Source organism: Branchiostoma floridae, chromosome 16 (genome assembly GCF_000003815.2).
Source record: "Branchiostoma floridae strain S238N-H82 chromosome 16, Bfl_VNyyK, whole genome shotgun sequence".
NCBI lineage: Eukaryota > Metazoa > Chordata > Leptocardii > Amphioxiformes > Branchiostomatidae > Branchiostoma > Branchiostoma floridae.
In genome coordinates, this window is record NC_049994.1 from 9,590,361 (window position 1) to 9,618,319 (window position 27,959).

The 27,959-nt window shown below is 38.7% G+C and overlaps 1 protein-coding gene across 2 annotated transcripts in view; it reads right to left on the reverse strand.

Moving 5' to 3' along the window:
- LOC118403252 (serine/arginine repetitive matrix protein 2-like) overlaps positions 1-26,975 on the reverse strand; it is a 47,554-nt gene extending 20,579 nt beyond the window's left edge. For both annotated transcript variants that reach the window (XM_035801860.1, XM_035801859.1), the window contains exons 1-9: positions 26,810-26,975; positions 14,657-14,737; positions 13,670-13,847; positions 12,783-12,937; positions 6,286-6,413; positions 5,559-5,692; positions 3,112-3,189; positions 2,865-2,915; positions 2,223-2,282 (exon numbers count right to left, since the gene is read on the reverse strand). In XM_035801860.1, coding sequence (XP_035657753.1) covers positions 2,223-2,282; positions 2,865-2,915; positions 3,112-3,189; positions 5,559-5,692; positions 6,286-6,413; positions 12,783-12,937; positions 13,670-13,847; positions 14,657-14,728 — 856 coding nt within the window. In that variant the 5' untranslated portion in view covers positions 14,729-14,737; positions 26,810-26,975. The remainder of the gene's footprint in view (positions 1-2,222; positions 2,283-2,864; positions 2,916-3,111; positions 3,190-5,558; positions 5,693-6,285; positions 6,414-12,782; positions 12,938-13,669; positions 13,848-14,656; positions 14,738-26,809) is intronic.
- Positions 26,976-27,959: the final 984 nt, after the last annotated feature.

A 27,959-nucleotide genomic window follows, 5' to 3' on the forward strand; every position in this document is an offset into this window, starting at 1 on the left:
TGAGGCCCCCCTCGACATTGGATAGCGGATCCTGGAACTTATTTTGAAACAACGTAGAATATTACGTGCCACGTACGGACTAGATAGGAAAGGAGAAGAGGAGAGTAGAGCCTCGGGAGCTATCATTACGGCTGGATACCAGGCTATAACGATGTGGGTTTACGATACATGTCGTTCAAAAATATTCAAAATATATTCATCGACACTAAATATCGCTATCAAGTAGAATAAACCAAGAAAAAAAATCAAACACGGTGGAAAAACATGCACCGTGCTGATTGTTCTTACAATAAATGAATGAAGACCTTTATTGCACATTTTGCCACGCCGGGCTATCAAGTACAGTACCCGCGGGCCCGTTCTTTGAGAATGCCGCCAAACCAAGGTCCTTGGTGAAACTCAAAGAAGCCGCGCCCCGGCCGCATGTGTCAATCAATTGAGCGGCGCGGTGGGAGCCCGGGTCAGACCCATTTTTGCTACAATTCTACCGGTATCTGAACATCTAATAAACATATTCACATGCACAAAACATCTATTGATTTTGATTTTAACAATGCAGGCCTCATATTTTCACCCCAAACCACAAAGATTGACAACATTTCCCACTTTCTAAACGCCACACAAAACTCTATCCTCGGCTGTGACATCGTAATTACGGCGTGTACACACCGACTGCGCGTGTCATACCGAGGAGAAAATTGTCTCACTATAGAATCTTTGGTTATAATTAATAGGAAGCGAGGACGAAGTAGCTCTAAAATAGCTCCACCATTCCAGGTATGTATTTGTCGAACGTTAATGGTGCAAAGATATTCCTATCAAAATTCGTAGGTTTTCCGCGTGCGTGCGGATGTTCCCGATCGCTGACAAATTCGGCGGCAAAATCTTCGATAAAAACACACCAAAACCTCTTCAAAGCGGATTATTAGACAGAGAACTCCTTTTTTCAGTGCTGTGCCGTTAAATTCACTGATATAAACATAGCCATAGACGTAATTCCTGCAAGCGTCATGTAATATTTACATACTGTTACGCAATGGTGGGCCCGTCGTCCGTAATGGAGCAGCTAAACGGCAAAGTTTTCAGTTGAAGTTTACGCCGTATTTAACTTAAAAATACCGGGACTCGAACTTATATGATATTTTTATTTATTTATTTATTGGTTTGGCTGCACCGAACACACAGCCAGGGCTGCCCAACTAGCCTATGGCTATTACAAAGGGCTAGCCCTGCTGACAAACACATAAACAATACAAATTAAAAAAAAAAGAACATTTGTATGTACATGGTGTAGGATAACTTACATATCATCTAAAATGGAGTATATAACGTCTTGCACAATAATTATATGAAGGTAGCCCAGCCAAAAATGTATTGTTGTAGTCGATTATGGCCTGCAGCTCGCTTGTTTTGTCTGCCGCCAGTGTTTGACCGACGGGCGTGCTTAGCGCTTTGCGTTGCAAAAAAAAAATATATATTTCCGCGTTCTTCGGGTTGACTTTTTGAATTCACCTTTATTCTATTCAAAGAAATAGGTATCCGGAGAATGTTTCCCGACCACAGAACTCTTTTACTACGAGATGTTTTGAACATGATTGCTGTTGACAATTTTGCTCCGATTTTTTTGCAAATGTAACGTTACACTACCTCCCGGCCGGGAGTTTTATCGAGGAATGATACTTTCGTGATAAAATCAACAACAATAATTAACAGGCAAATGAAGAGCTAATGAGCAAAATAAGTAATTGATAAAGTAAGATAAAACAGCTCCACTCTTAGCAAGCAGTAACAGAAGAAAATGTCTGTATAATTCGATCTACTCAAATGCAGGCAAGATCGCCGTCTCTTTCCGCTGTTCAGTTTTCGTATCGGCAAGTTTCTGCGCACCATGACGCAAATTACTTCTCCTCCCACTAATCTGTGATGTTACCGCGGCCTGCATATGAATGGTTCGTCATTTGATAACGCTGACCAGTCAGAAAAGCGACAGTCTCCGTCAGTGACGCGTCAGAAAAATGCTGTGACGGAATAATGTCCGTCAGAAATCGTCAGTGACGCGTCAGAAATCGTCAGCGTCAGTGACGGGTGTTAACTATGGCGCGAACGCCGCTGTAACTGTCCTCTAACGGGGGAAGCTAATACACATTCACAAGTTACACCATTTCCAACCACCACCATGCAAAAGAGAAGTGTAGAAATTAATTTAAAAATGGTGAACATACTCTTGTTAGTAACTGGTGCTGCACTTGTCATTTTTTCTTCTTTGTTGTCATCACCTGCACCTAAATACGGAAAGCATTCTTTATGCTACAATTGCTTATGGAATAAGCATATAGATTTTCTATGCATACTACATTTCTACATATAAGGCAAAACATCACATGAATATCAACCTTACTCCCCTATACTAAAGGAAAAATAGATACCCTTCATGAAATTGAGAAAAAGCAACAATTAGTTTGGTTTGACCTATTTGCTATCTTATACTGTAAATGCAGAAATGTTCGCGGTGGATTAATGTTCGCGGTTTTCGCGGTGACCACTTTACCGTGAATTTAAAACCACCGCGAACATTTTTCTATTATGATATTAGATTGCAGTCTATGGTGTTACCGCGAACTTAAATCCACCGCGAAAAGTCCCTTTTCCCGCTACCGCGAAATTAAATCCCCGCGAACTTAAATGCATTTACAGTAATTTCTACGTATATTACATAGTACATTTCTACATAGTACATTAAAAAAAGACAACACCACATGCAATTCAACCTTACTACCCTATACTAAAGGAAAAAATAGATACTCTTTGTGAGAGTGAAAGAAAGCAACAGTAAGTTCAGTTTAATGCTATCCTATACAACATACTCTTGTCAGATGAAGGGGTTTCCTGTTCCTCTTTGTCATCATCAGATTCATCTACAAATGTACATACACTGTCAGGTAAACAGACATTTATCGTAGCACATGGATCTTCTTGTGGAAGGGCAATACCTTATAGTAGTACTTCAGAGCTTACATCTACTAACTAATACACACCTGTACAAGTACATAGTATTACATGTATAACTAACAATTGAATCTATAGAATAAAACTACTTAAGGTGATTCTCACCTGCATCTCCATCCCTTCCCCTGCGCTGCTTCTTGGCAGGTTCCTCAGCCTTGGGAAGGTTGTCTTGGGGAAGGTCACCTGATGAATATAACAAATAACAATCATCATATCATGCATAATGCATTTGATTTTAAAGCCATCTCTATCATTTTCAAAACAAAAACACCACAAGCCTTACTAAGATATCTGCATCTGAATGAAAACTCATCTGTGATATATCTGAGTTCCTCAGCCTGGCAACTATTCACATTTGCACATCCTTACGCATGTTTACAAGATGAAAACTTCTTCTATTATGGATATAAAGATAACACTAAAATTTTGTTGAAAAAAAACATAACAACTAAAAACTACACTTGGCATCTGGATACTACTTGACAGAACAGCAACCGAGCAACGTAATCAGAAGCATGTGGCTTTACAAATTAGATACCTGCTTTCCTGGAACACACAAATTCTTTCCTTGCTACCTGTATCTCCATGATTTGCTTTATAACTTTGTGACTGTGTATGAGGGCCTTTTTGTATCAATTTCTTCTTCCCTACATCAAGCATGCTTTGCAGAGGCATACATGTAATAAAGCTAGTACTACCAGCCCATTACACAACACCGCATAACTTAGCCTTGTCAACACTATACAGATTCAAAAGGGTTTTCAGCGCAGTTCAAAGCTGTCTAAACGCATAGTTTAACAGTCTGAAAACTCCTTTACTAGCCTCACTAATTCAGACACAAGAAAGGTGCTGTTATAAACACACACTGGGATGTGAGACACTGGTAACCATGGTGACAGAGTGGGCAGTCCTGTACGTCAGCGGCCTGTATTGGTCTACCCTAATGTGTCTGGCAGCAGGAGAAACTACTTTGATGAACATTCTCACCCATATATGTGTATATATCTGTCTATATGTATATGACTTAATCTATCTATGACTCTCCCTCAACAATGTGTAGCCTTGCTGAAATTTTAGCATGTTGCATATTAGGGGCAATATACATATTAAGTTAGTCATTTTGAATCTGAATAAAAGGGTTGCACAAACACAACAATGTTTGTGGTTGTTCTATACCACTTGATTAGAGAGGTGGGTTCTTCAATAAGCTCAAGGTGTAACTAATGATGCCAACTAACATGAAATAGCTTGGCGTCCAGTTGAAGAGAAACCCATAACAACGGAGTGACAATCTAATCAAACCCACAAACTTATGGCTACAAAAAAGGAATGACAAACACTATTCCATACCATTGCTCTACATTAAGGAAACCCATTATTGAACTTGGCTTTCATTTTCCCGACCCCTATCAACCCAGCAAATATCATTAAGATCCATTCACGGCTTTTTATGTTATGCTATCCACAAACACACGCACAAATGGCACCTAAAATATAACCTTCTTGGGAAAGGTAACAATGATGGTGGGATACACAAACAATTCTCAACCTCCCTCTAACTAAAATCTAGATGAACTAGCCCTCTGACTGAGCTTAATGAACTAGCCCTTTGAACTTGCCTTTCACAATGCCTCTATAGAATGCCAGCTCTCTGCTCCTAATCTGTGTGAGACAAGCTATTGTGGGGGGTAAAACCTTCAGCCTATGCTTCACTACAACACAAAGGCACACTTGTCCCATTCCCCTGCCCTCCTGCCTTAGTTGCCTTCACTGTTTGTACTCTAAATCTAATTGGTTACCAAAGAAGACAAGACGTGTACAGCTACTGAGATCAGAATACACTACCCTTCCCTTACAATATTGGAAAATAGCCGAAAGACTGTGTGTGCCTCATCATATCTAGGCATTAAACTCTTTTCGTTCAAGAATTTTCCTGTGATCCTAATGAAATTAACTTCCACCCCACCCCACTAACCTTTTTCTCCCGTTCTCAACTTTAATTTACAGGTCAGCAGGCATGTTTGTGTTATGTAAAACGTAATTTACTTCAAATAGTAGTGAACAATTTCATGTGCCAGACTTTCACAGATCCTTCTATCAAAAGTCAATTCATGTCCTTTAAATAAGAGAGGACTTTAAATTTTAAAAAAGTTACTGCATATATCCTATTGTTCGTGTAGTTTGCTTAATAAGCATGCCAAGTTGTTAAGTCATTAGTGGAAGCAAAATCAAATCAACCTGTGCAAGCATAGCCAGAGTAAAAGTGGTCATTTGGCCCCTCAAAAAAGTCAGTCACAAACACACCAGTTGTGTACAAGATGTTTTCTTAGTGCAACCTAATGGCAAGGAAAGTATTGGTTTGTACAGTAGCACACTAAACACATGTAGGGTAGGCATGACTGTCAATACTAATTAAGGTACGGACAGCAAGTCGTGTCTTTTACCTAATTTACCTCTCTTCTAGCTATAGGGTTAAAACGTGACCGTGAAAGTATGTTGTGTATGTTCTTGCTTGGCGTTTTGTTTTAGTTTATTTGTTGATGTTTACTTACCCTGGGCTGCAGGCCACTTCTTGACCGCCCTCTCTTTGCCGAAGCCCTCATCATAGTTGCCCTTTAGCTTGAACAGCTGCTGGAAGTGGGGCTTGCAGTAGATGGCTCCGTCGATGGAGGCGTACGTACCCACCCTGTTTGCAAACAGCACCATAAAAATGTCAGGGCTCGTTAGCTATTGGGTTATATGTCAACAGACACTCCTATAAAGTTGCCTTTGTCATCACCATAGCTTATAAGTTATATGAGGACTGGGTGGTGTTATTGGCTTGTCTTATAGACCAAAATGTCCCCTAAAATAGTTTTCCTGAGTTTTAGATGATCTGTGGATTGTCCTGCTACTGTTTGCATATAATCAATGTGTTTACCAATGCATGCCTGAGGAACTAGGTGAACTACATGTAGTGCCAGAAAGGACAGAATAATTTCCCAATTATGCAGACAATAATTTTGACATTTTGTATATTATGAAGCAAAATACAAATTCTTTTTAAATTCTGCCCCCGATGACAGTTGATAAATTATTTTGTCCTATCAAGGAAGACAACTTTTTTGTCAGTGATTGAAAGCCAAATATTTCGAGATGACTGAATTTTTCTTTCCATTTTGATATATTGTTACTTACTTTCATTGCAATGCACAAAAATATCTTATGATATTGAATCTTATTTTTGTATCTTAAATGGTTACTAGACAGCTCAATGGATTACGGCCATGTTTTGGGTACCTAAGAGTCCTGTTGCATTCAGCACACTTGAAGCAGGTGTTGTGGTAGACGTTCTTGTCTGCAACAAGCTTCTCCACCGGATATACCCTCTTCCCACATGTCTTACACTTGTCTGATGAGTCTTGGATCTGAAGAACAAACAGAGAAAATTACATCATTTTTGATGAACCACAATTAGCATCAAAACTTAAACAAGATGGTAACTGACATACATGTAATTGACTGTGCATTGCCGAGTAAACTTTGCTATAACTCTAAAAACTGTAATATATCTGAGAAATATCTTAAGCCATGTTAATACTTAACATGAAACTATACTTTATTTCTGATACGTGTTCATCACCATTAAGTTGAAGCTGTTGGCTAGAAAAAGCACCTGGAAGCACAGATTTCCTTTCATACACAATGGATGGTTTGTATATTCCATATTACCCCCTCCCCAATTCTTTCTGACCTGGTCACAAGGGCCAACAAACTTTTCACCATCTCAAAAAAGTAACTTATGAACTGTCTATCACAATGTAATGTGTGTGTAGCTAATACTAGTGATTGTTTACTTTCTTATCAGTATGCAGTGTACTGCTGGGCAACTCCCTGTCTGTAAATCAAAACCTTATCTTGGAACATGCCTTTAGACAATGTCATGATACGTTAACAAGGCACAGAAAAATGTGACTTGGTTGAGGGATGTTTTCAGGACCACCCAGAAATGTGGTCCTTGCACCCCAAACCTTTTCATGTTAAATTGACTAATCCCCTTTTGTAAATTGACCGCACAACTGAACAAACAAAAGTATCTCATTTCTTGGTACCCTCTCACTGTAACAGGTAGTAAGCTTGGAAAATTGGAACAATCATAGTGTATATGTCCTATACCTTGACTACAGGGACATGGCTCGGGAAATTAGTAAATGTTATCTAGAATTAGCAAAATTATGAACTCTTATTAAAGGTATACATTCACATATAGTTAGTTCAAAGCAGACATGTTATCTAGCAATCTTGCCATGAAAAGTTTACTTAACAAAGTCTGCTTCACACAACAGGAGCTGATTACTGTAGTACATGTAACATTTTACTGATACTGTTGACTTGCCTGAAAGAACATGTAAGTTATAGTACACTAATCTAAAGCTATCTTACTTGTAATGCAATGCCAGGCCATAATTACATAGCAATAATTCAGCAAAGAGACTTTGAATAACTCGATGCTTGACAATATTACAACATCTGATAAGAAAGAAGTGAGTAGCTCTGGAACCATGATTTGATTACCTCCTAAAAGAAAGTCATAAATCGTCACCAATTTGTTAAACATTAATACACATTCACAAGAAAAGAGGCCTTGTATTTCAAGACTTTTTTCTTTAACTTTACATCTGCATTACGCCATGCTTCAGAGAGATTACATGTACTTGAATACTATGTTTTCTATACATATAGGTGGTACCATATTTAACAGGGCGATCACAAAATGCACTCCATCAACCCTCAAGTGCCCCAAAGTGCCGGCTAAAGTTACAACATTTCTATACCCCGCATTTATGAGCACTGTTGTCGGTGGATATCCTGCCCCAGTAGAAAACAATGGCGGAAAATTCACCTCCGTTGAGTCACGGATATTTGTAATTATGGTTCAAATGCAAGCCAACAAAACCGGCCTACGCCCCCGCAGACACTCGTGCTGACTACGGCAAGGTTAAGAAGAAAAGAACAAATTTTTTCCAGGCACAAAATAAGCTTTTTTTGTCTCTTTTTCCGACCCAGACACACAGGTGTGCTGGGTGTGGTCATGAACTATAGTGTTTGATTGCCCTCTGTTTTCAGTAAACACATGGGGCAAGGTTCAGACGAAAATGGCTCAGGAATTTAGTCAATTTGACCACACACATTCACAGAAAAAACTACCAGTATCCTTGACTAGTCACCCATTCCTTTAACAAAACCATCAAAAAAGTCAAACCACTCACTAAAACAACAGTACCTCCAAACCGATAAGCGACCTTCAACTTTTAATAGTTCCACACGACAGTTTTCATGCACTTTACCTACAGCAAAAAAGCATGTCAAAACTTGTGAAAAGTAGTTTGACAGTTTACCTTGTCGCCGAACATTTTCAGCTTCCTTTTAGTCCCACAACAAATGATGGCAAACGGGTTGTATGTTTGCCCCGTCATTTTCTTCGCTGCTGCCTCGGCTCTCATTGTTTCCCGAGTGGCGGATTGAAGGGCCTTTGACTGACCGTTACCCCTGATTCAATCAGTGCCCGTGAATGTTGAGTTTTTGTGCCGGGCACACAGGCACCAAGACAATGGAGAACAAGGGAGGGCTATCAAGCATGAATAGTGCCGGGGGTAGTCCTTTCCTAGGGAGAGTTTGATTTACCTGCAAGTCTTAAGGTATTCAACAATAACATTTCACAGGTAGCTATTGATTGGTGAAAATTAAGACCACGACAAACAAAGGGTATATAAACAGTATATGACAACAGGCATGTTTTGGGTGGGAAACTGGGCCATACCCATTCTGAGAGGGGGTGTTTTCTTCAACTGACGTCAGAGCTAGAGTAAAAATGAGACAAGTAGTCAGGACCACTGTAATTAGTCTGACGTTGCTGGAGCAAGGATACACGTATTTGAAATTTGATGGAATATTTCTTCCAAATTTTTCATGATTTTACATGTGAAATTATGAATGGGACTTGGGGAAACTTAAAAATTATAGAATGAACAATTTATCCAAAGATTCACATAAAGGATCCAACTGAAAATTCAAGGCTCCTCAAGACAAGAGGAAGATTAAAGTTAAACTAAGAAAAGAACAAGATTCCTTGTTGAACTACTTAGCTGTACCTCTAGTTGTTTTAACCCCCTTAATTCTTGCCAGGTCTTTTTACTACCTTGACGTTCATGTAGTATTTGCACCTGTGGTGAGGTTGAGTAAGTTCAAAACTAACAAACACTCTGCTAATACTGCACAAACGGCGGCAGCACACTCTTTCCATGAGCTAAGCTGCAGGTAACATAATACAGCCTGTTCTCACTTCAGATACGCTCAGTTTCAGTGCACCGAGCTCGATTACATTTGCATGTAATCCTCACCCGTAACGGCACACTGGCGCACCCAATGTAGCCTTCTGTTGCAATCCTCGCCAATGAAAACCTCTAAGGTTCCTGTTCGATTTTGAAAGCTTAAAAAAAAATCTGGTACAAGGTAGAGGCATTTGACACAACTACAGAAGTTGTTTAGTGTTGCCTAATTTCTTGGGTTGGTAGAACTTGGCGACAAACACAACAAGACTGTTAGCAAGAATGCAAACATGACTACAGCTTACAACATTACAACACTCAACTGGCTCCCACAAAAACAAACGGCACAACCTAGTGACCTTCCGTAGTAAAAAAAGCTCATGAATAGGCAACATCAAAAACTTACCCTTAATCGATAAATCCTTCCTCGACGCCTGGACTGCATGTTTGGGTGATCACAAAAATTTAGCAATGCATCGACCAATAGGAATGGGAAAGCTATAACTAAGCCATTAGGCATGCATTCTGGGATAAAACACCTTTTTTTCTTGTGAATGTCCAAATTGCCAACAAACTGAAAATAAGGGTCAACTGGCAGCGTATACTATTCAAAGAGGGGTGTATCAGAAAATAACTATGCAGACATAATTCTGAGCAAGACACAGTCTACATTGTATTACAATCTAAGCATTCTGCTGGAATAACAACTTCCTTTCATTCGATGAACACATAATATTTTAACACTAAATGTGTATCAGTAAAAAAAAAGGTCATAAATAACCTAATGTTCCCCCCCCCCCTCAGTATTAGCCTTGCCCCTATAGTATCGTGTTCAAATGAAATTATCCTCGGAAGCCACGCCTTTGTGACAGGTACCGTCTGTTTCTCCTTTCCAACCAAGTGCGACCAATCACAAGGAAGGAAAACACTAGAGGCCATTCAAATCAGTCTTCACAGATTTCATTACCTCTTCCCAGAAAAACAGGTTGGGCTGTTCACATGTATTCACAAATGTCAAAGCAACCAAGACAAAACAATGAATCACAAAGGAGATAACTAGAATGTTGAAAGAAAGTTGAGCACTGCACTATGATGACTACCAACACAGATGAGCTTCCATGATAATGAAAGAAATAGTCCACCCCTGAACAATTCATTCTTCTTGAATCAAACAACATAAATAACTAAGACAGGTGTGCATCTTATGCTGGCCCATGCACACAGGTGGTAGCAGTTTGTTACCTATGGCACAAGTGCACAATCAGTACATGCAACAGGTGGCAAGGTTTATTTTATGACTCCTATGGGGGTAAGGCTTAAGCCAAAATGTGCGCTCCTAGCAACTTACAAACAAACTGCAAGATACCATAGGTAAATGGCTATGACTATGACTCAAACTGGAAAGGCCTAATAACTGTAAGGGACATGGATTGTTACAATTAAAGGACAGCATCAGAAAATTTTCATTTCATTATTTTCCAGTAGTTTACTCATTAAAAAGTTGATGTACGTCAATTTTTACATTGATCCGCCTAATATGACCCTGTAGACACGTTTGAACTTCGCGCTCTCCTCCTTTCCCCGCCGCGCTGGCCGATGACGTAATGGCCGCGTTCTGAGAGTCTGACGTCACAGATCCAAAACTTCTAGCCAGCCATTTTGCTCCGTGAACCTCGGTCCTCTCAGCGGTAAATAATCACTCCGCCATTCTGGAGTTCAGTCCGTAGTTGTTGACAATTACTTTCGTGGACCTGTAAGTCGCATTGTGACCTGTCTACGAAGCTATAGTCCCCGGGAGACTAAACATGAATGAGCTTGCCTGCGAGTAAACCGCGCGGCGACGGGACGAAATCAAAACAATGGCGGTGGGGAAGGTTCACGCACCGTGCCATTCTGGACTGTTACAAGAGCGAGTTTGGGTCAATCCTTACCTTCTCCTTTCCAGACAGCACAGCGATAATTACACGTAAGCTTCCACGAATTTTGGTTGAACTCACAGTTGTCCAACTGGCAGTGACATTAAAAAAAAAGAAACATTTTTCTCTGACAACATACCCTTGATCACTACATATCGAACGATCCCCTTATCGTGCCGAAACAGATAGCACTGCAACTTGTACAGATTCGAGCGAGTTACGCCTCGCCTCTCACTTTATTTTCTGTTTCTCAGGTAAATTATCTGCACTGTCCGGTTTTTCAATCATGTAGCTTTGGCGGAGATTGTTGGGTGTTCCATCAAAATAAAAGACGGACTCTGAAACGAAGCCGACATTTCGCGCCATTCACAATGCCGGCCTGTTTTGTATGTATGTTTCGGCGCGAAAAGGGGATCGTCCGATGTTGTCAGAGGAAAATGTTTCTTTTTTTTTTTAATGTCACTGCCAGTTGGACAACTGTGAATTCAACCAAAATTCGTGGAAGCTTACGTGTAATTATCGCTGTGCTGTCTGGAAAGGAGAAGGTAAGGATTGACCCAAACTCGCTCTTGTAACAGTCCAGAATGGCACGGTGCGTGAACCTTCCCCACCGCCATTGTTTTGATTTCGTCCCGTCGCCGCGCGGTTTACTCGCAGGCAAGCTCATTCATGTTTAGTCTCCCGGGGACTATGGCTTCGTAGACAGGTCACAATGCGACTTACAGGTCCACGAAAGTAATTGTCAACAACTACGGACTGAACTCCAGAATGGCGGAGTGATTATTTACCGCTGAGAGGACCGAGGTTCACGGAGCAAAATGGCTGGCTAGAAGTTTTGGATCTGTGACGTCAGACTCTCAGAACGCGGCCATTACGTCATCGGCCAGCGCGGCGGGGAAAGGAGGAGAGCGCGAAGTTCAAACGTGTCTACAGGGTCATATTAGGCGGATCAATGTAAAAATTGACGTACATCAACTTTTTAATGAGTAAACTACTGGAAAATAATGAATTGAAAATTTTCTGATGCTGTCCTTTAAAAGACAACCACCTTAACAAAATGTTTACAAAATTAACTTTGAATCACGTACTTAAACCATGGTAAAAGATTATAAGGCATAGAGATGAAAATCAGACTCTTGAAATAAACTGTAAAATACATTTAAGACAGACTATGACACAGACAAGCATATTCAATCAACAAAAAAGGTATGACTAGGGAAATGTTAATACTGTAACTTGACTCTACTTTTAGGGGCTTTCTGGGAAAAAGTAAAATTGGGTGGCAGCTGGATGTACACTTGGAACCCTCCACCCACTCTGAACCACTTTCTAGAGTTTTTCAAATGAAATATCATGAAAAATACATAACCAACACGTTAATACCTACATATAGCTGGCATTTCGGTCACCACCTTATTGTACTATTACACTGAGCAAAGTCACAGACAGTCACTGAAACACTGCCTAGGTACTAAGTTCTTACTAGGTACTCTTCACTGATAAATTATTAGTATTTAATGATTTTAAAACAACAGTGAGTGTAAAAACATGCCTGTTTGACAGTAGACATGGTGGTGTCAGTCTCACTTGCTCGATCCCTCACAGAGCGGCTCAGCTTGATGTTAATTTTCTTGGCGGGGGCGGAGGAGGACGCTGCGTCAGCTTGCTGGAATTTGGCAAACGCGCTGGGGGCAAGCCGTGCAGGTTCTGTAATGGCAGTGTTAGTTCATGTTAACAAGCATCATGCAAGAATCAGTAACCTCACAACCATCCCAGAAAACATAAAGATTAGGTACACAGGCTCAGCACTCCAACAGACCAAACTATTTTAATTTCACATCCATCTCTCAACCACCACATGTTATCTTTGTGATAGGATTGAAAATGATTTAATTATTTGTTATATGCAACTTATAAGGGACCATTTCATCTTACCATAGTGAAGAACCCCTCAGAAAATCTCAAAAGCCAATTACTTCCTTCTAAATTAAGTCCAGGCCTATAGAACCCCTGACAGAAGTCAGAAAGAAAAACTGTTGAGAAGTCAATTGTCCAATCAACAGGCATACATGCAAACCAACCAACCAACCGACCCTGGACACAATCTAACCTGATGATGATGATGATGACAATGAGGCACTGTGTTCTGAAGATGTGGTAGACATGGAATATCTTTTCTATTATTTGTGACGTATATCATTTTACACTAATGGTGACTATTTACTTGACAACTCTTCTCTTATTGTTACATTTTACCAATTCTATTCACCAAATAACCTTCTGTACTGCCTAGATCAGCATTATGTTGGTTTGATACGAATTACCAAATGTTGGCACACAAAAAATTATGAACATTATTAAGGTGCAGATCCTGTATGTCATCTAAACCTAGGCCGACAACCCTATGTTGAAACTCAATATCAATAGAATAAATCATACCTCTCTTCTTCTTCTCATAACTGGTGCTACTTGTTCGCGAGGACCTGCTGACACGCTTCATCCCTTTCTTGTCTTCGTCACCGGAGAGACTTCCAGATCGTGCAGAGGATGAGGAGGCATTCGACTTCTTCAGAGTGATGGAGGTCTTCTGTGTGAAGACTTTGCCATCCTCAAATACCTGGCAGGACATGAGTACACAACTTAGAATGAGACAACCCAGTCTCTAGCTATAGCTTATCTTTTATAGAAAGTTCTACATAAAAAAAAACAGTATTCATGTGCATAGCAGGACTAGGTCTTTGACATGCATTTCCATGAATCATGGTTTTATGCATGAATACTTGATAATAGCCTCCTTAGAATATTTTGTGGGTTAACATGTTTCTATAATAAAATAAAATGCAATTCAACGATGAGGCAACAAAGCAACATAAATGATTGTTTTCTTTGTTGAATGATAAAAAAAACTTAAATGTACAAAAGACAGCATACGCCTAAGGTCATGCGTATGCAACACCTCAATAAAAACATATTTCCTAGAAGAATGCTTTTCGGCATGAAGGTATTCCAAGAAGAGAGGATGTTGATGTCAAACACATCAATAGGAATTGCTGTGCTACATGTACTTTCAGTTGTATATGGATCTGCAGCATACCATTAAGCAAAACTAGGCCATTGACATTTTATAAACATAATTGCAGTCTTGTATTCACATTTTCATTTCTTTTTGTCAAAATAATGCAGTCTTGCTTTATGGTTATAGGCTAGCTGGACGGATTCATTATTGAAAAAAAAACCAGGACCCATCCAAATGTGCTGGTGTAATGCAAAATAAGAGACATTCACCATCTCTCATTGTGTAAAAAAATTGTTGAGTTCTAATTGAGAATGTGATTATTTCACAAAGCACAAATTTATAGCATTGGATGACATTTTCCTACAAATTGCTTTCAATGAAAGTTTTCAGGCTAGAAATAGAAACCATACCTCATTGTCTCCGTTCATGGCCACATCATGATCAGTGTTGGTCACATCTGCCAGAACTTCTGTGTCTCCCATTGTGAACTTCTGAAATAAAATTTCAAGGTACAAGTCAGTACTAAGATGTATCAAGTCTCACATATTGATGTTTCAAGATAAAGGTAACAAGTCATGACTACAAAATTTGTACATCCAACATGTAAGAAATTCCTATCCATTTTTTCATGGATGTCTAAAAAAACTCATAAAATCACCCCAAACCTAGTGTGTTCACATCCCAGCTAAAAATTCAGGACCTTTTTTTTGAACATAACAAACCCAAATGAAACCCATCCAACAACAGTACAAGCCTATCATTCTACTTTGGACACCCGATATAGCTCACACCTGTACCGTTCAACAGTATCATATTTATCAATATGAAAAATATTCTAGGGTCACTGAACCTTTGGTACAATATTTCTATCACAAAAGATGGTAATATAGCATATGAATTTGGGCCTACTTGTTTCAGTGGTCAGCTGACAGTTTGGAGCAATTCCGTGTTCTAAATGTTTGAAATATATTTTCAGAAGAGTCCCTGTCCTAACAAATGCTGAAACACCTGATAGTCACACCTGATCACCCCCAGCAATGACGTCATGGAAGAATTTTTAATTTCCTAGTATACAATACTGTACTTCCTTTAATTTTTATCTTGCCATTCAGGCCCTTACCAAGTTTATGTCATAAACATAGATTTTACCATAACGTACCTGGGTGCATATCTTTCAAATACATAAAAAGAATTATTTTTATTGTGATTAATGAACTTGCTAGTATATGTATAATAAGTGGCAAAAATAAAAAATAAAAAGTTTTCAAAAAATGTCAAATTGTACAGTACACTTCCATACCAGTTAATTATCAAGGACAAAGGCACTATGTACAGGAAAATACCCTATCTCATAAAATATTCACTAGATGTATTGATACTGATGATAGGGTTTTCTCTGCACCCACTTAGCTTTTTACCAGCTGATGTCGTAATAGTATTATATAACTTAAGGTACAGTTTTAAATGTAAAACACTTATATTTTGGCATAAACTATTATTTCTGTGGGAAAATGATAAAATGTTGCAACAACATACTCTCCAAAACAACATTAGCTGACTGTGAGTGACAGGAAAAAAACAACATATAAGATAGCAGCCTTGTCAAAACAAGGCGGCAGGCGGCGATTTTAGCCGCCTACTTACATTTTTCCAGCCGGCCCCCCTCCCGTACCTACCCCCCGCTCGCCACTTCGTGGCTCGCCGCAAGCCGCTACGCGCCTTGCCTGCTACTTTCTGATTTTAATTTATTATTAGCCCCCTACTCTAAAAGTTTGTGACAAGGCTGGATAAGTCATGACTTTTCCCATCAACCTCTGCTTGGAGAGTAGCAACAAGATACAATGCAATCGTCCAGAACAATGCCCACATTCCATTTGGGAAGAACATGACTATGAACAATTGTCTACCACATCCTACAGAGGCGTTGTGGTATCCCATTAGGTTTACCACACAGACACCTATAAATAGATGAGCGAACATTGCAGATCCCTCTCTTGTTTAGTGGACTCTCACAAATCAATAAATGACCAGGAGACCATTTTATTTAAAATGAGCAAGGCTCTTGAAAACGACCGGTGTAAGAAGTCTTGGACCAGAACAATCCAACAGATAGAAGTCAGCTAAATTAAGGAGAGACATGAAAGCCCCACTTAATTTCTAGACTAAAGTGGTAAAAGTACTAATGATTGAAACTATATTTACTACTGATTTATTTTACATCAGGACCCCACTACAGTCTATTATTACCACAAAGGTACTCAGTATTGACAACTCAACATAAGAAAATCAATAGGGTAACAGACAGAATCCCCTATAAAGTCTGTCAATCAATCAAATCTCCAAACCATGATTGTAGTTCATGAATGGAAAGTTACCAGATATAAAAAAAAGTATATGTCATTAGACCTTGATTTTTTTCTATAATAAACATTAAACCTGGCGGCTTTGTCCTCAATACTTAAATACTTGCTATACATATAAAATCTATTGTTACAGTATGATACATTGTATATATAGTAAAAGACAAGACAAGCTAAGGGAAAGTTGCATTTTAAACAAGAACTAATTGCACTTATTGCTTTAATTTAGAGCATGTCAATGCGATGGTACATGCATTTATGATCATTTGGCAGTCTGTACCTTCTGTGATACAGATACCATATGTTAATGCAAGCCACATTATTAGACATATATGACATATCATTATCACTGATAAATGTCAAAGCACTGAACTTGGCAAGCTTTCAAAAGCAGACATTCTTCACTTTTCAATAAGCAAATTGTTCCCATTTGAACTGACAACACCTTTTTCTGGACTGCTGTCAACACCGTACCTACATAATGATATCTGACTGAAGAATTTGGGGATATGCCCTTTGAAACTGTCCCTTTGTTAACAAGATAAAACCACTATAGGTGCAACCTCCACATGTCTACATGTATCTGATGACCCAGATAGAAATGATAATTTTGTATAGCACGAGTCCAACCTGTTTTGTCTAGATGCCATGCATGGTTCAGGGGGAGGGAGGCCCTGAGGCTACATGTATATAGTCACTGGTGACAATTTGCATAGGGCAATGGCCAGGTAATACAAAAACTCATACTGTCAGTGTATCTATCTCATGTCAACAATTCTGTATGAGCACTTCTCTATCAGATGAAAACTTAGAACCTTATTCAGGGCTGACATTACAAAAAAAATGAGGTCTAGACCATTTAAAACTACCACCAAGTAAATCACTTGATAAGAAATAAATGTACCGCACCTACATGAAATGTCACTCCATAATTATCTACTCTTCACATAATAGATGTAATAGTATGTTTGGATAAACTACATGTTGTCTGTAAGTTGTAACATGTACGGCCCAGTTCTGCACACTAACTGCACTTTCAAAAATTCATTTGAACATAATGATATACCATAGTATCAAAATTGACGTGTGCTCTTGTTATCTGATTCATGATACATGTCCATATATCAAAATAATTCAACATGTAAAGAATATATCAATCTTTGGGAATATCTATAATACTTTAGAATGAAATGATCTTTCAATGTTAAACTTCCTTCTGCTGTCAGTCACTTCCATATTCTCAAGAAATACAAGTCATCAATAAAATCCTCCAGAGGCTCCATTCAACTTGTATAAAATATGACTTTGGAATGACCTATTCTATAACAGATCTTTACATAGATAGTCTTACTAAGCCTTCACAAACCACTGACTTAGAAAGCTGGAAAGGGCATCGACCCAATGAATGGCACATTGTCTTACTCTTTTCATCTCCACCTGTCTGTACCTGAATTAATCAGCCAGCAGAACTAGCCTTGGGCTTAAAATGCACACGACAATGGTCGTTTACAATACATTGTGTCAAACAATTTGTCTCACCTGGGACATGTATATCTACTGTGGTGACAAACATCTAAAAAAGAAACCCTTACATGTACCTCATTTGATATGAATAGTTCTGGGGAACTACAAATTTTATTCAACCTTAATGCTAGCTCCTTTAAATGGAATCATTGCTTCAAAAATTGATGTATTTTGCAAGAATACCATGACTTAAAACATCCAAATATGTCATATATAAAAAATAGTAACATCAAAACAGTCACATTCAAATATCATAAGGTCATATTCTAATCCATGTTGTTTATAACATCACAATGTTAGGTACAATTAGTGTACAAATGGATGATTTTGTAAGGGATGATTTTGCCAACCTTTCTAACACTGTCCTTGATTGGAGATCCAAGGAACTGAATAAGAAACTTATCAGGGACCAAAATAAACCAGCAAGAGAGATGGAGTGATATAAATGCCCCTCCCACATGGTCAACAGCTAATCTGCTGGCACATAATGGTAGGTGGAGATAATAGAGTTGTAAGGAACCAACCAAGTAGAATTATGGGGATGTGAGGTGTGAAAATGAAAAATTAACTGGAAGCAAGGCAACGTAATAAAAAAATTACATCACAATTGGTAGACAAAGGTCAGAAAACAAATACTATGCAGAAGGAAAAGTTGAATTGGCTATTGGTCCCCAGAAAAGGGGTAACTACATTCCCATATATTATATATAAAATTAATACTCTCCTCCCTCTTAATCCTGCATGGTACCTCCCTGAGGTCAAGTAATTGAAAGAAGGCACATCAAGGAGTTGATAAGGATTTTTATTACCCCATCTTATCTACTAACATGTCGTTTGGCCCCTCCCTGAGTAAATGGATGGTTCTGAACACAAAATGCAACATGAGAAAAATTTACCACATTAAATCCTCTCACTGACACTGACAGACATGAAATGCTACTTTCCTACCTAAGCTATAACTTAAGTAGGCTGGAGGGAGACAGTCCCCTCCCTTTCTACGTCTTGTATGCTAGTAGTACTCGACATATTTTTGTGTAATAGAAATGTAACACTTACTAACAGTTCCAACTTAATAAGTTGTTATTTGAACATGTACTGGCATATGTGGGATATAGTGCATGCAAATTTTAGATTAGACCTGCCATCAATACGGTTCAACTATCAACTACCTGATACTACAGGCTAAATAAGGCAAATGGCAGATTTAAAAACCATTTTAACCACAGCAAGAGAACTTACCTTCCAAAGGTAGACAACAAAGCAGCTACATGTCTTAACCCCTACCAGAACCACTAACTTCCCTTGTAGACACTTCTGACAAGTTATGCAGCCACGTTTGCACATCAAGTATGCCCAAACCATTATCATTAAGTCCAGTGATACTTTTTCATCAGAGAAACAAGCTCTACTTTCCAGTAAGGTATACCCTGTTCAGCAGTTTTCAACAAAACAGACCAAATTGGAAAAGAAGAAAGGCAAAACTATCAGTAAACCCCCAGAGTTCTCCTAGGTCAGAGAAAGTTTACACAGGCCATGGACTGACAGAACCGACAGCAACCTTCAGAGAACTTTAGTGGAGAAGTGTTGACAGAACATGCCCTTCCTATCATTAATGTGTGGTACCTAGACCTCTGCTTATTATTGAATCACAGCTAAGATAACATGTGGAGGTTATACAAACTTGACATCCTTAACCTGAAACTCTTCAGTTACAACTTCCTTGATTACCACCATGTGACTTTAGGGAAAGTATTCCAAGGAAGCAATAAATAAATGCAAGATCTGTTAGGCCACCTAAAATGTATCAAAACACACAAGGTAAAACTTCCCCATTTGAACTGATTTGAAGATATATAATCTCATTATCAAAATTGCTGTTTACTAATTTAGTAGTAATTATGCTTAAGTCTGCAGTACATGATAAATAGGCTCTAGTATAAATGCCCCCTCCCCAAAGAAAATAATATCATTACCTGAATTTCGAAAACAAGGTAACATTATATTGCTAATAGGGGAGGTACCATCTTGGTAATCATAATATACACCAGACATATATATTAATATACAAAGTTACTGGTAAATGACTTTAAACATGTACTTAAAAAAAATAAGAATACTTTGGCAAAAACATAGTGTGCAAGTACCTCCAAGCTTTAAATAGCAAGTTCCTCTTCCTGACAACTACTAAACAAAACAAAGAAGAAGCTCCTTGCACCTTTTAACATTCCTGTACATCAGGCATGGCTTTTAAAGTGGGTGTGGTATAAATAAAGATCAGAGATCTTTAAATCCCCTGGAGGTGTGTTTATATAGTTGTTTGATCATGGAGGGGGGGTGTATAAAGCAGTCAAACAAGATAACCAGAGAACAAGCATCTATGTTTAACTTAAGTTACACCATCGATGTTTAAGTTACATGTATCTTCCTGTTACAAAATATAAAACTGACACAGAATGCACTTTATAGCTTCTCATACCTTATGAATGATTTGAATTATGATTTATGTGTCATACCTTATGAAAAACTTTTTATTTCTACAGTGAATACATTTGTAAATATTTTCAGCTCGTTTTTGAGCAGCACAATTCAGTTTTTATGAAGGCACTTTTAGCATTAATATACAAATGTACCAGTTGGCAAAAGCTAAGAAACAAGTGGTTTATTTCTGATGGATATAGAAGATAAAATTCTGATATCCAAGCCTTACTTAGGTCAGGCAATTCTTACCTGATTTTCTCCCCTTCTTTGGTGTAATTAATGCCAGCATGACCCCATTACATACATGAGGTCACCTTTCCTATATGCCACCTTTAAATTTCCTACTTGACTGAAAATCCCAACCTCGCTAGATGTAGCCTTCCAATAGTATGCATTAAGCTTGTTAAAATGGCATACAAAATGGAGGGGACGTTCCAGTCAGTTACCATTATTGGGCCCTAGTAATATGCAATAAGTTATGCAAATGAGACCCTAACCACTGCTATTGATCTTGAGGAAATATCCTGGCCTAATACATATAAGGTATAACATGAAATACCCATACTCGTATCACTGAAACAGGATCAATTCTAATTCAAATGCATGTACCATATCTTACAGCCATTTTCACAGGCAACTTACACTGCCTTCATTTGTATTCCCAGTCACGATCACCTTTAGACTACCCAGAGCAGAAAATCTTATGTTTCACTGCACAAAAACCATTCCCTGCCAAACAACCTTCTCAATCTGGGATTTTCTGGCTCACTGGCTTACATATACACCCTCCCACCTGCTGCAGGGGTCAGAGGTTATGGCCACCTTGTTTACATGGCGGATTTGCACTTTAGAAGGAACTTGTAACCAATGGTAGCTCTCACAAATGGGTACATGGAGGTCAGGTGTTGGTTGGTGGTTAACTTATTGGTGGGGTTGTTTGTTCTTTGTTCAAACAAGCGTCTCGAAAAGGCTGGACAGCACAATACAACGACTCTCTACTTTTCCAGTTTTCCCTATGCAATGTTATATGTGGATGATTCTTTTGGTACAAGGGTCAAACTATAGGGTCTTAGCACACACAGTAACTGTTTACCCTCAGTTCCAGTAGTAAATACATCTACATGTGTGTAGGTGTCAAACTACAAAACTGGACAAAGCTGGACATGTACAATGGACATGTGCAAGAAACACTGGGTACCCCACATAAAAATTAAATTTAGGATGATTCCCCCTACCATTGAAAACCAACAGCATGTCTATAGACACCTCCTTGTTGTAGGGACTCTACCAAAGCATAACAAATGTACATATTGATTCAAATTCAATGGCACGGAGCAAAACATTCCTCACCCTATAACAGGAGGTGTTACATACTTCTCCCCATAGAAATCATCACAAAGCAATCTCAGCAATGACCACCATGCCTTGAACCTTGTCAGCACCCAATTGGCTCTGTAAACATGGCCTACAATTTGGCACAAAAGGTCACCCCAATGTCAAGACATGCCATAAGCCATCCAGCCAAAGGAAGAATAGTCCACATTCCTCAAGACTACAGGGCATAAAAGGCACATTCCAATGGTAAAAGATGGAAAATGATCCATTTGACACAAGTATTGGGTGAAATATTATCTTAGAAGATCTAAGCTAATCTCTTGAACACTACTACTAGTCATAACATGACATTGTCTATCAAAACTATCACAGGAAAAACAAAATTAGAAGAAAGAGGGGAGTGTGCCAATAGCACCTTCCAACCTGTATGTGCGTGAACCTCTTCAAATCGGAGACCTCATTGTTTATTTTTGCTCAATCCTACCTTTATCATTTTTTCAACCAGACAAAACTCCCTCAAGCTCATGACATTACTAATCGTCGTTCGTTCATTCGTTCATTCTAGCCCCTTGACCTCCAGGTCGTTTACAAGTTGACTTAATTTGGCAAAACTACAAATAGAAAGGAAAAAAAATTATGTTTTTCTTTTCTCAGGGGCACACCAGTACTCGTCTCCAGTGAACTGAATTGTTCCAAGCTACAGCCCTGCAGCCCGGTTTTGACATAACAATTCTGCTTCATTACTGGTGGAAACGGACCATAACATAGCAAACATTCTTGACAATGTACTTTCAAAAGAAGGGGAGGGGGGCAACCTAATCACACATATAGTAGCTTCCTATTTCAAACATTTTGTACTGGAATGCTATTTTTTCTGTTTTGTGGCAAAGTTGATATATCAGTAGTTTTCAGTACATCAGTGGTTGGTAAAGGATAGCTGATATTCTCAATTCTATGGCAAGCTTTGTGGCATTTACTTAAGTATAAGGTATTTGTATGCAGTGTCTGGAACTGGAAATATTTTACTCAACATCTAAAAACAGTGAGTGAACCTAAAATCCAATGCATACAGGTCTCCAGAAAACATATAAAAAAATATCCACAAAAATTATTGTCTATTTGAATAGACTTGCTATCCTTCAGTATTCAAATATATACTCTGCATATCTGGGGAATAAGACCACACCAAAGTAAACTAAAAGTACATGTACAATTCAATAGCTATGGGCCTCCCAGTCCCATTCCTATTTAACGCTAACACTAACAGCCCACACATTTTCCTGTCTACAGAGACTTACACTGATGCTAAGTACTTTGCCAAACATACAGCAATACATTTTCCAGCCTTTCTTAGTACAGATCTACAGTTTATCATGGATAAGTCCACAAACTATGACATCATTCTTCACTTGACCTTTGTGTTACATACAATATTACCATATTTAGCAATATGCCAGTAGCACAAAGGTTGGCCGACATATGTGTACCAACCACCTTCCACAAGTTACTTTAGTAACCAAAAGTTGTAAGATATACTGGGGCTTCAAACTACTGCATAGCCTTTATGAAAGGTAGTAAAAGTTACTTACAATTATTAATATTATACCTGAAAATGAGAGAAATAATTTCTTCAATCAATATATTATAGATATATCCCAGTGTCTCAGAACACTCCTTGGCCAGCTAAACTCCTTATGGCTTATGCCACTGGTAGATTTGAATGGAGATTAGATCATCATCTTTTTCAGAGAGTATTAAAAGAAATTGCCATTTAGTGGTACATTTTCTTAAAATTTACCATATTGGGACTTAACGATGTAATTCTCTGGCATTTCTAAATTGATCTACACACAAATTGTACATACTATCAAGGAGCTTTTAAAATACAAATAAGGAAGCAACATATAGTCTTTTCTTGCAGTTTACCCAAGGCATGAAAATCTCTGTACTTTGTCCTCAGCCTACAGGTCATATGATTCATCCTACTTACAGTACAACAAATGCCATTGTTTTGCTTCTTCAGGGTTCAAAGGCTTTTAACACCATTGGAAAAAGGAGCATTGTTACATCAGACATCAGTGTGAAAAGGGAGATAATGATGTAATCATTACAAGTACTCATAATTTTGATGCAAATGAGGCTGTAATAGATCCATCAATAAACTAAAATCTAGATAAATGGTGACTTCTGACACTTTATCAAGCAATAGATCTTTTTAATGAATTTTATCCTGCAAAACTGTAGGCTTTAATTCTTATTTTCCTTATGTTATAAAAAAGGTGATACTTCATAACTTGCATCTAGTTTAAAGAAATTTCAGGCTTGAATTTACACTTCAGATTCAGGAGCAGATTGCTTTTGGTCAGTACTATTATCATGACATTGATTCAATATCCACCCACATATAACAGCAAGAGGCAAAACTGCAGTTACATGAAGAAGCTCTGAAGATGTCTGAATGGTATTGAAATGTCAGCGGGTAATATCAACTAATTGCGTAAAAGATTATGATTGATCCATAAAGCTTTTATAGACAGGAATCACGGTAGTAGCCTTTAAATTTCTCCCCCCCCCCTCCCCTCCCTGGTTTATTTATCAAACTTGAAACAAGTACAATACATTGTAGCACTAGGAGTTCATTCAGTTAGAACAAGAGCTTATTTGTCTGAATTATTCCTCCATCAGGTGTTTAGTGGCCGATCAATATTGTTGAAGGGGAGGATTAAGTAGGTATTGGGGTACCTGCTCAATAAACCATAACATTGGCTAACTGGTCCAACCAACCAAAACACACCCCACCCAGAATAACCTGGTAAATGGGAATCTACATTTGTACATGCACCTCGATCCAGTTTAACCTGCTGAAAAGCTATTCCTACATTGGCCATGACAAGTAGTTATACTATACGTAAGTACTGTACAGTGGAAATTCCCCAACTATTTTTGCAAGGCACAATTAACAGTTGACCACAGCATTCTGTCACAAAGACTGTCAACCTTTCAAGAAACACCAATAAGCAACAACAGACGTTTATTTTTTCCTCAACTATAGGGATTCTGCTATAAAAGTTGGGCTGCTACGACTGAATCGAACACAAGACAAGCCCTATGTCCTACACTTACTACTGGGCCCTATTATGGCCTATATCATTTGTATGTCCTCCTCCCAATTACTTCCTGGTGCTATGCCAGAGGCTACTTGGTTTAATACAGTGCAGTAGTGTCTGGCCTTGTAGGTGGTGTGTTTGCCTTGGACAAACAGGGACGACTTCACAAATTTATTCATAGGAATTCAGGACAAGTGAGCATCTGGTCATGTGCCTTCTCCAATTTGAACAACTCATCTGGAATGTCTGGGAAGTTGACAAAACAAGGGAGAGCAGGTCCCACCATGCAAATTGACAAAGTTAAAAGGAAGGAATGAGCCAACTTCCTGGCTACACAGTCTGATGAATAGCTTCCCAAAGTGCTTGTGACCCGGTTTAATCAAGAGGGATTTCATGGATACTTGTCAAGGGACTGTCCTAAAGCAAAGGTTAGATTTCACAGCGACAACTCCCTACAATTTCATACAAAGGGCTGTCTAGAGCACTGTGTGTCATAGTACCAAAGAGACTATATCCAATCTGACAAACACCTATGTAAACCTGTTAAAAAATACAGATAAGTAATTTTTGACAACGAATGTTTCTGTAAGATAACATTTGGTATTCTATTATTTAACTTCTTCACAATATACGATAAAAATCTACACTACCGCTGATAAGAGTAGGATGAGAAAGTCAATTGTCAATAATCATTCATCAATGATAAAAAATGACTTAACCATGAGTCGATGGGTCATATTTCTTTCTAAAGAGTAACCTAACACAGAATACTGGATTTTGCTAAAGTTTAAGGGCAACACAGAAACAGCAGATGATATTAAAATACTTTCTGCGTCCTTTGGATTTATGTCTCATTTTACGACATAATTGCAATCTGTCCTATCATATCTTTCCCAAAGAAAGTATTGGCCAAATATGATACATTTCGATTTTATATGATTCTATTGAGTTTACCCAGCAGACCATGTAGATATCATCTGTGCTTTCTTGCCAACTCAACAATGGAACATTACTTCATTATTGGATAAGCCATTTGTATTTGCCAACTAGCCCTAGATGTCTTCATTCTTGTGCTAATCGGGTTGTATTGTCTACTTAAATCAATTGAAAGAATCAGAAGAAGTAATAGGATAGAAAATCTCATTAAAAGTCTGAATTCCATTCAGTTGAATCAGAAGCAGAGTCTGGTCTTTTTGGACGTGGTTTGCCCCCCTCCCCAACCCCCCTCCTCTTTTTAAAAGATAATTGTGTTAGGGTCGATTTGAAAATAGACAGATGAAAAGGTACTGGGCCAATTAAGCAACTAGAGGTCGCTAATGAATAGTTTCTGAGCAAATAAACCCTGTTTAGGGAATAATACAAAGGACAAAATTGCCGCTCCGAGAAGAACATATGACCGGCTGGAAGTGATTCAAAAATTTCTGCCGCTAAACTTGCGACAATTTTTCCTCAGAAACTTCAGAAAAATGTAGAAAAAGAAGGAAAATCACATACTATTTTGTAGTATGTTATTCGGGATGCCTAGTTATATTGGTTTTGTGGGAATATTTTATTGTGGAGGGAAAGTTACTCTAACGAGTAACGTGACAAGCTCGAAGTTTTTTATCAGACGATCTCTATTCACATCGACGACAGAGTGCACTAACCCGACTTACACCGTCAGCTGACCACTTCATCAAGGCTAGCAGCTTAAAAACGATCGCCTGTCGCCCACTTGAACTCAAACAAAGACTCTCTAGTGGCTGAAATATTCACTTACCTGTTGTTTGGTTGTTCAGGGGGCTAGATTTTCAGTCGGTGCCGCCTGTAACGTTACTCTCCGGCACGGAAATGAATGGCTCAGTTTTCCGCCGACTCTCAGAACCAGACAAAACCACGCCTCCTTCTCGTGCCTTCTCGCGAGATCGATGAAAAATACCCGCGAAATTTGAAATATTTTTTATCACCCACATTTTCTCCGCAATATCTCAATGGAAGATGTCGTCTCATCTTCTTCTTTAATAATCCTCAGCTTTGCAAATTTAATACATCATGATATATTCTAAATTCTACTGTTACAACAGCTCTTTTTCGTTCAGCAAAATTGAGTGCAACTTATTTTTTGTAGGTTCGATCTTTGATTTGTTCTTCGCTGTATGGTAGCTAACGTTGTATGCTTATGATGGATCCTAGCGGTTATCATGCAAACTGCAGTAACTTGACATCAAAGCTCTCGAAAATGTTTTTCCACTAACATTTTCTACAAACGACAAATATTTGTAGAATTTGAGCGCACGGGAAAGTCCTGTAACATTACATTACAGATTGAAGCAATGTTGTAAATTAGTTATTTACATTTCAGAGCATGAACGCAAATAGAGCGAAAGGAGGAAAAAAGAAACATCATTAATTTCAGTCAATGATGGAAAGGGTAAGTCTATGAAAGACATTTTCAACGTCACCCAAAATAACAGTTGCGTTACGGATACGGTCGTTGCGTGTCCGCCCTGTTGCCTGTGCAGTGTTTCAGTGAAACCAGGGACAAGAGCATCAGCTTATAACAGTTTGTGATGTTCCAAACATATTTCTATTCTGTCTCATGCGCTAAGATTATACCTATAGGCCTTAAAGGACGCAATGGTTAGTGAGTGTCTCTCCAAAAATAAATCAAGTCCTCCCGTTAAGGCGTATAACAAGGAGGTGTGAAATGTACCACGTTTGATTACTCATGGACGAAGGGTAGTGCCACCCTACTTTAGCAACCCATAAGCCCCCACCATACCCTCGCGATTCTACCTTGAATCTTCACTGTGTCATTGAACCCATCTAACTGCAGGCTGGCTTAACTTACATCTAAGGCCAAGTACCGCCCCCCTCCCCCGACACCTGTGACCCGAGGTGATGAGGAAGTCGTGGTATCATCGGGCTTT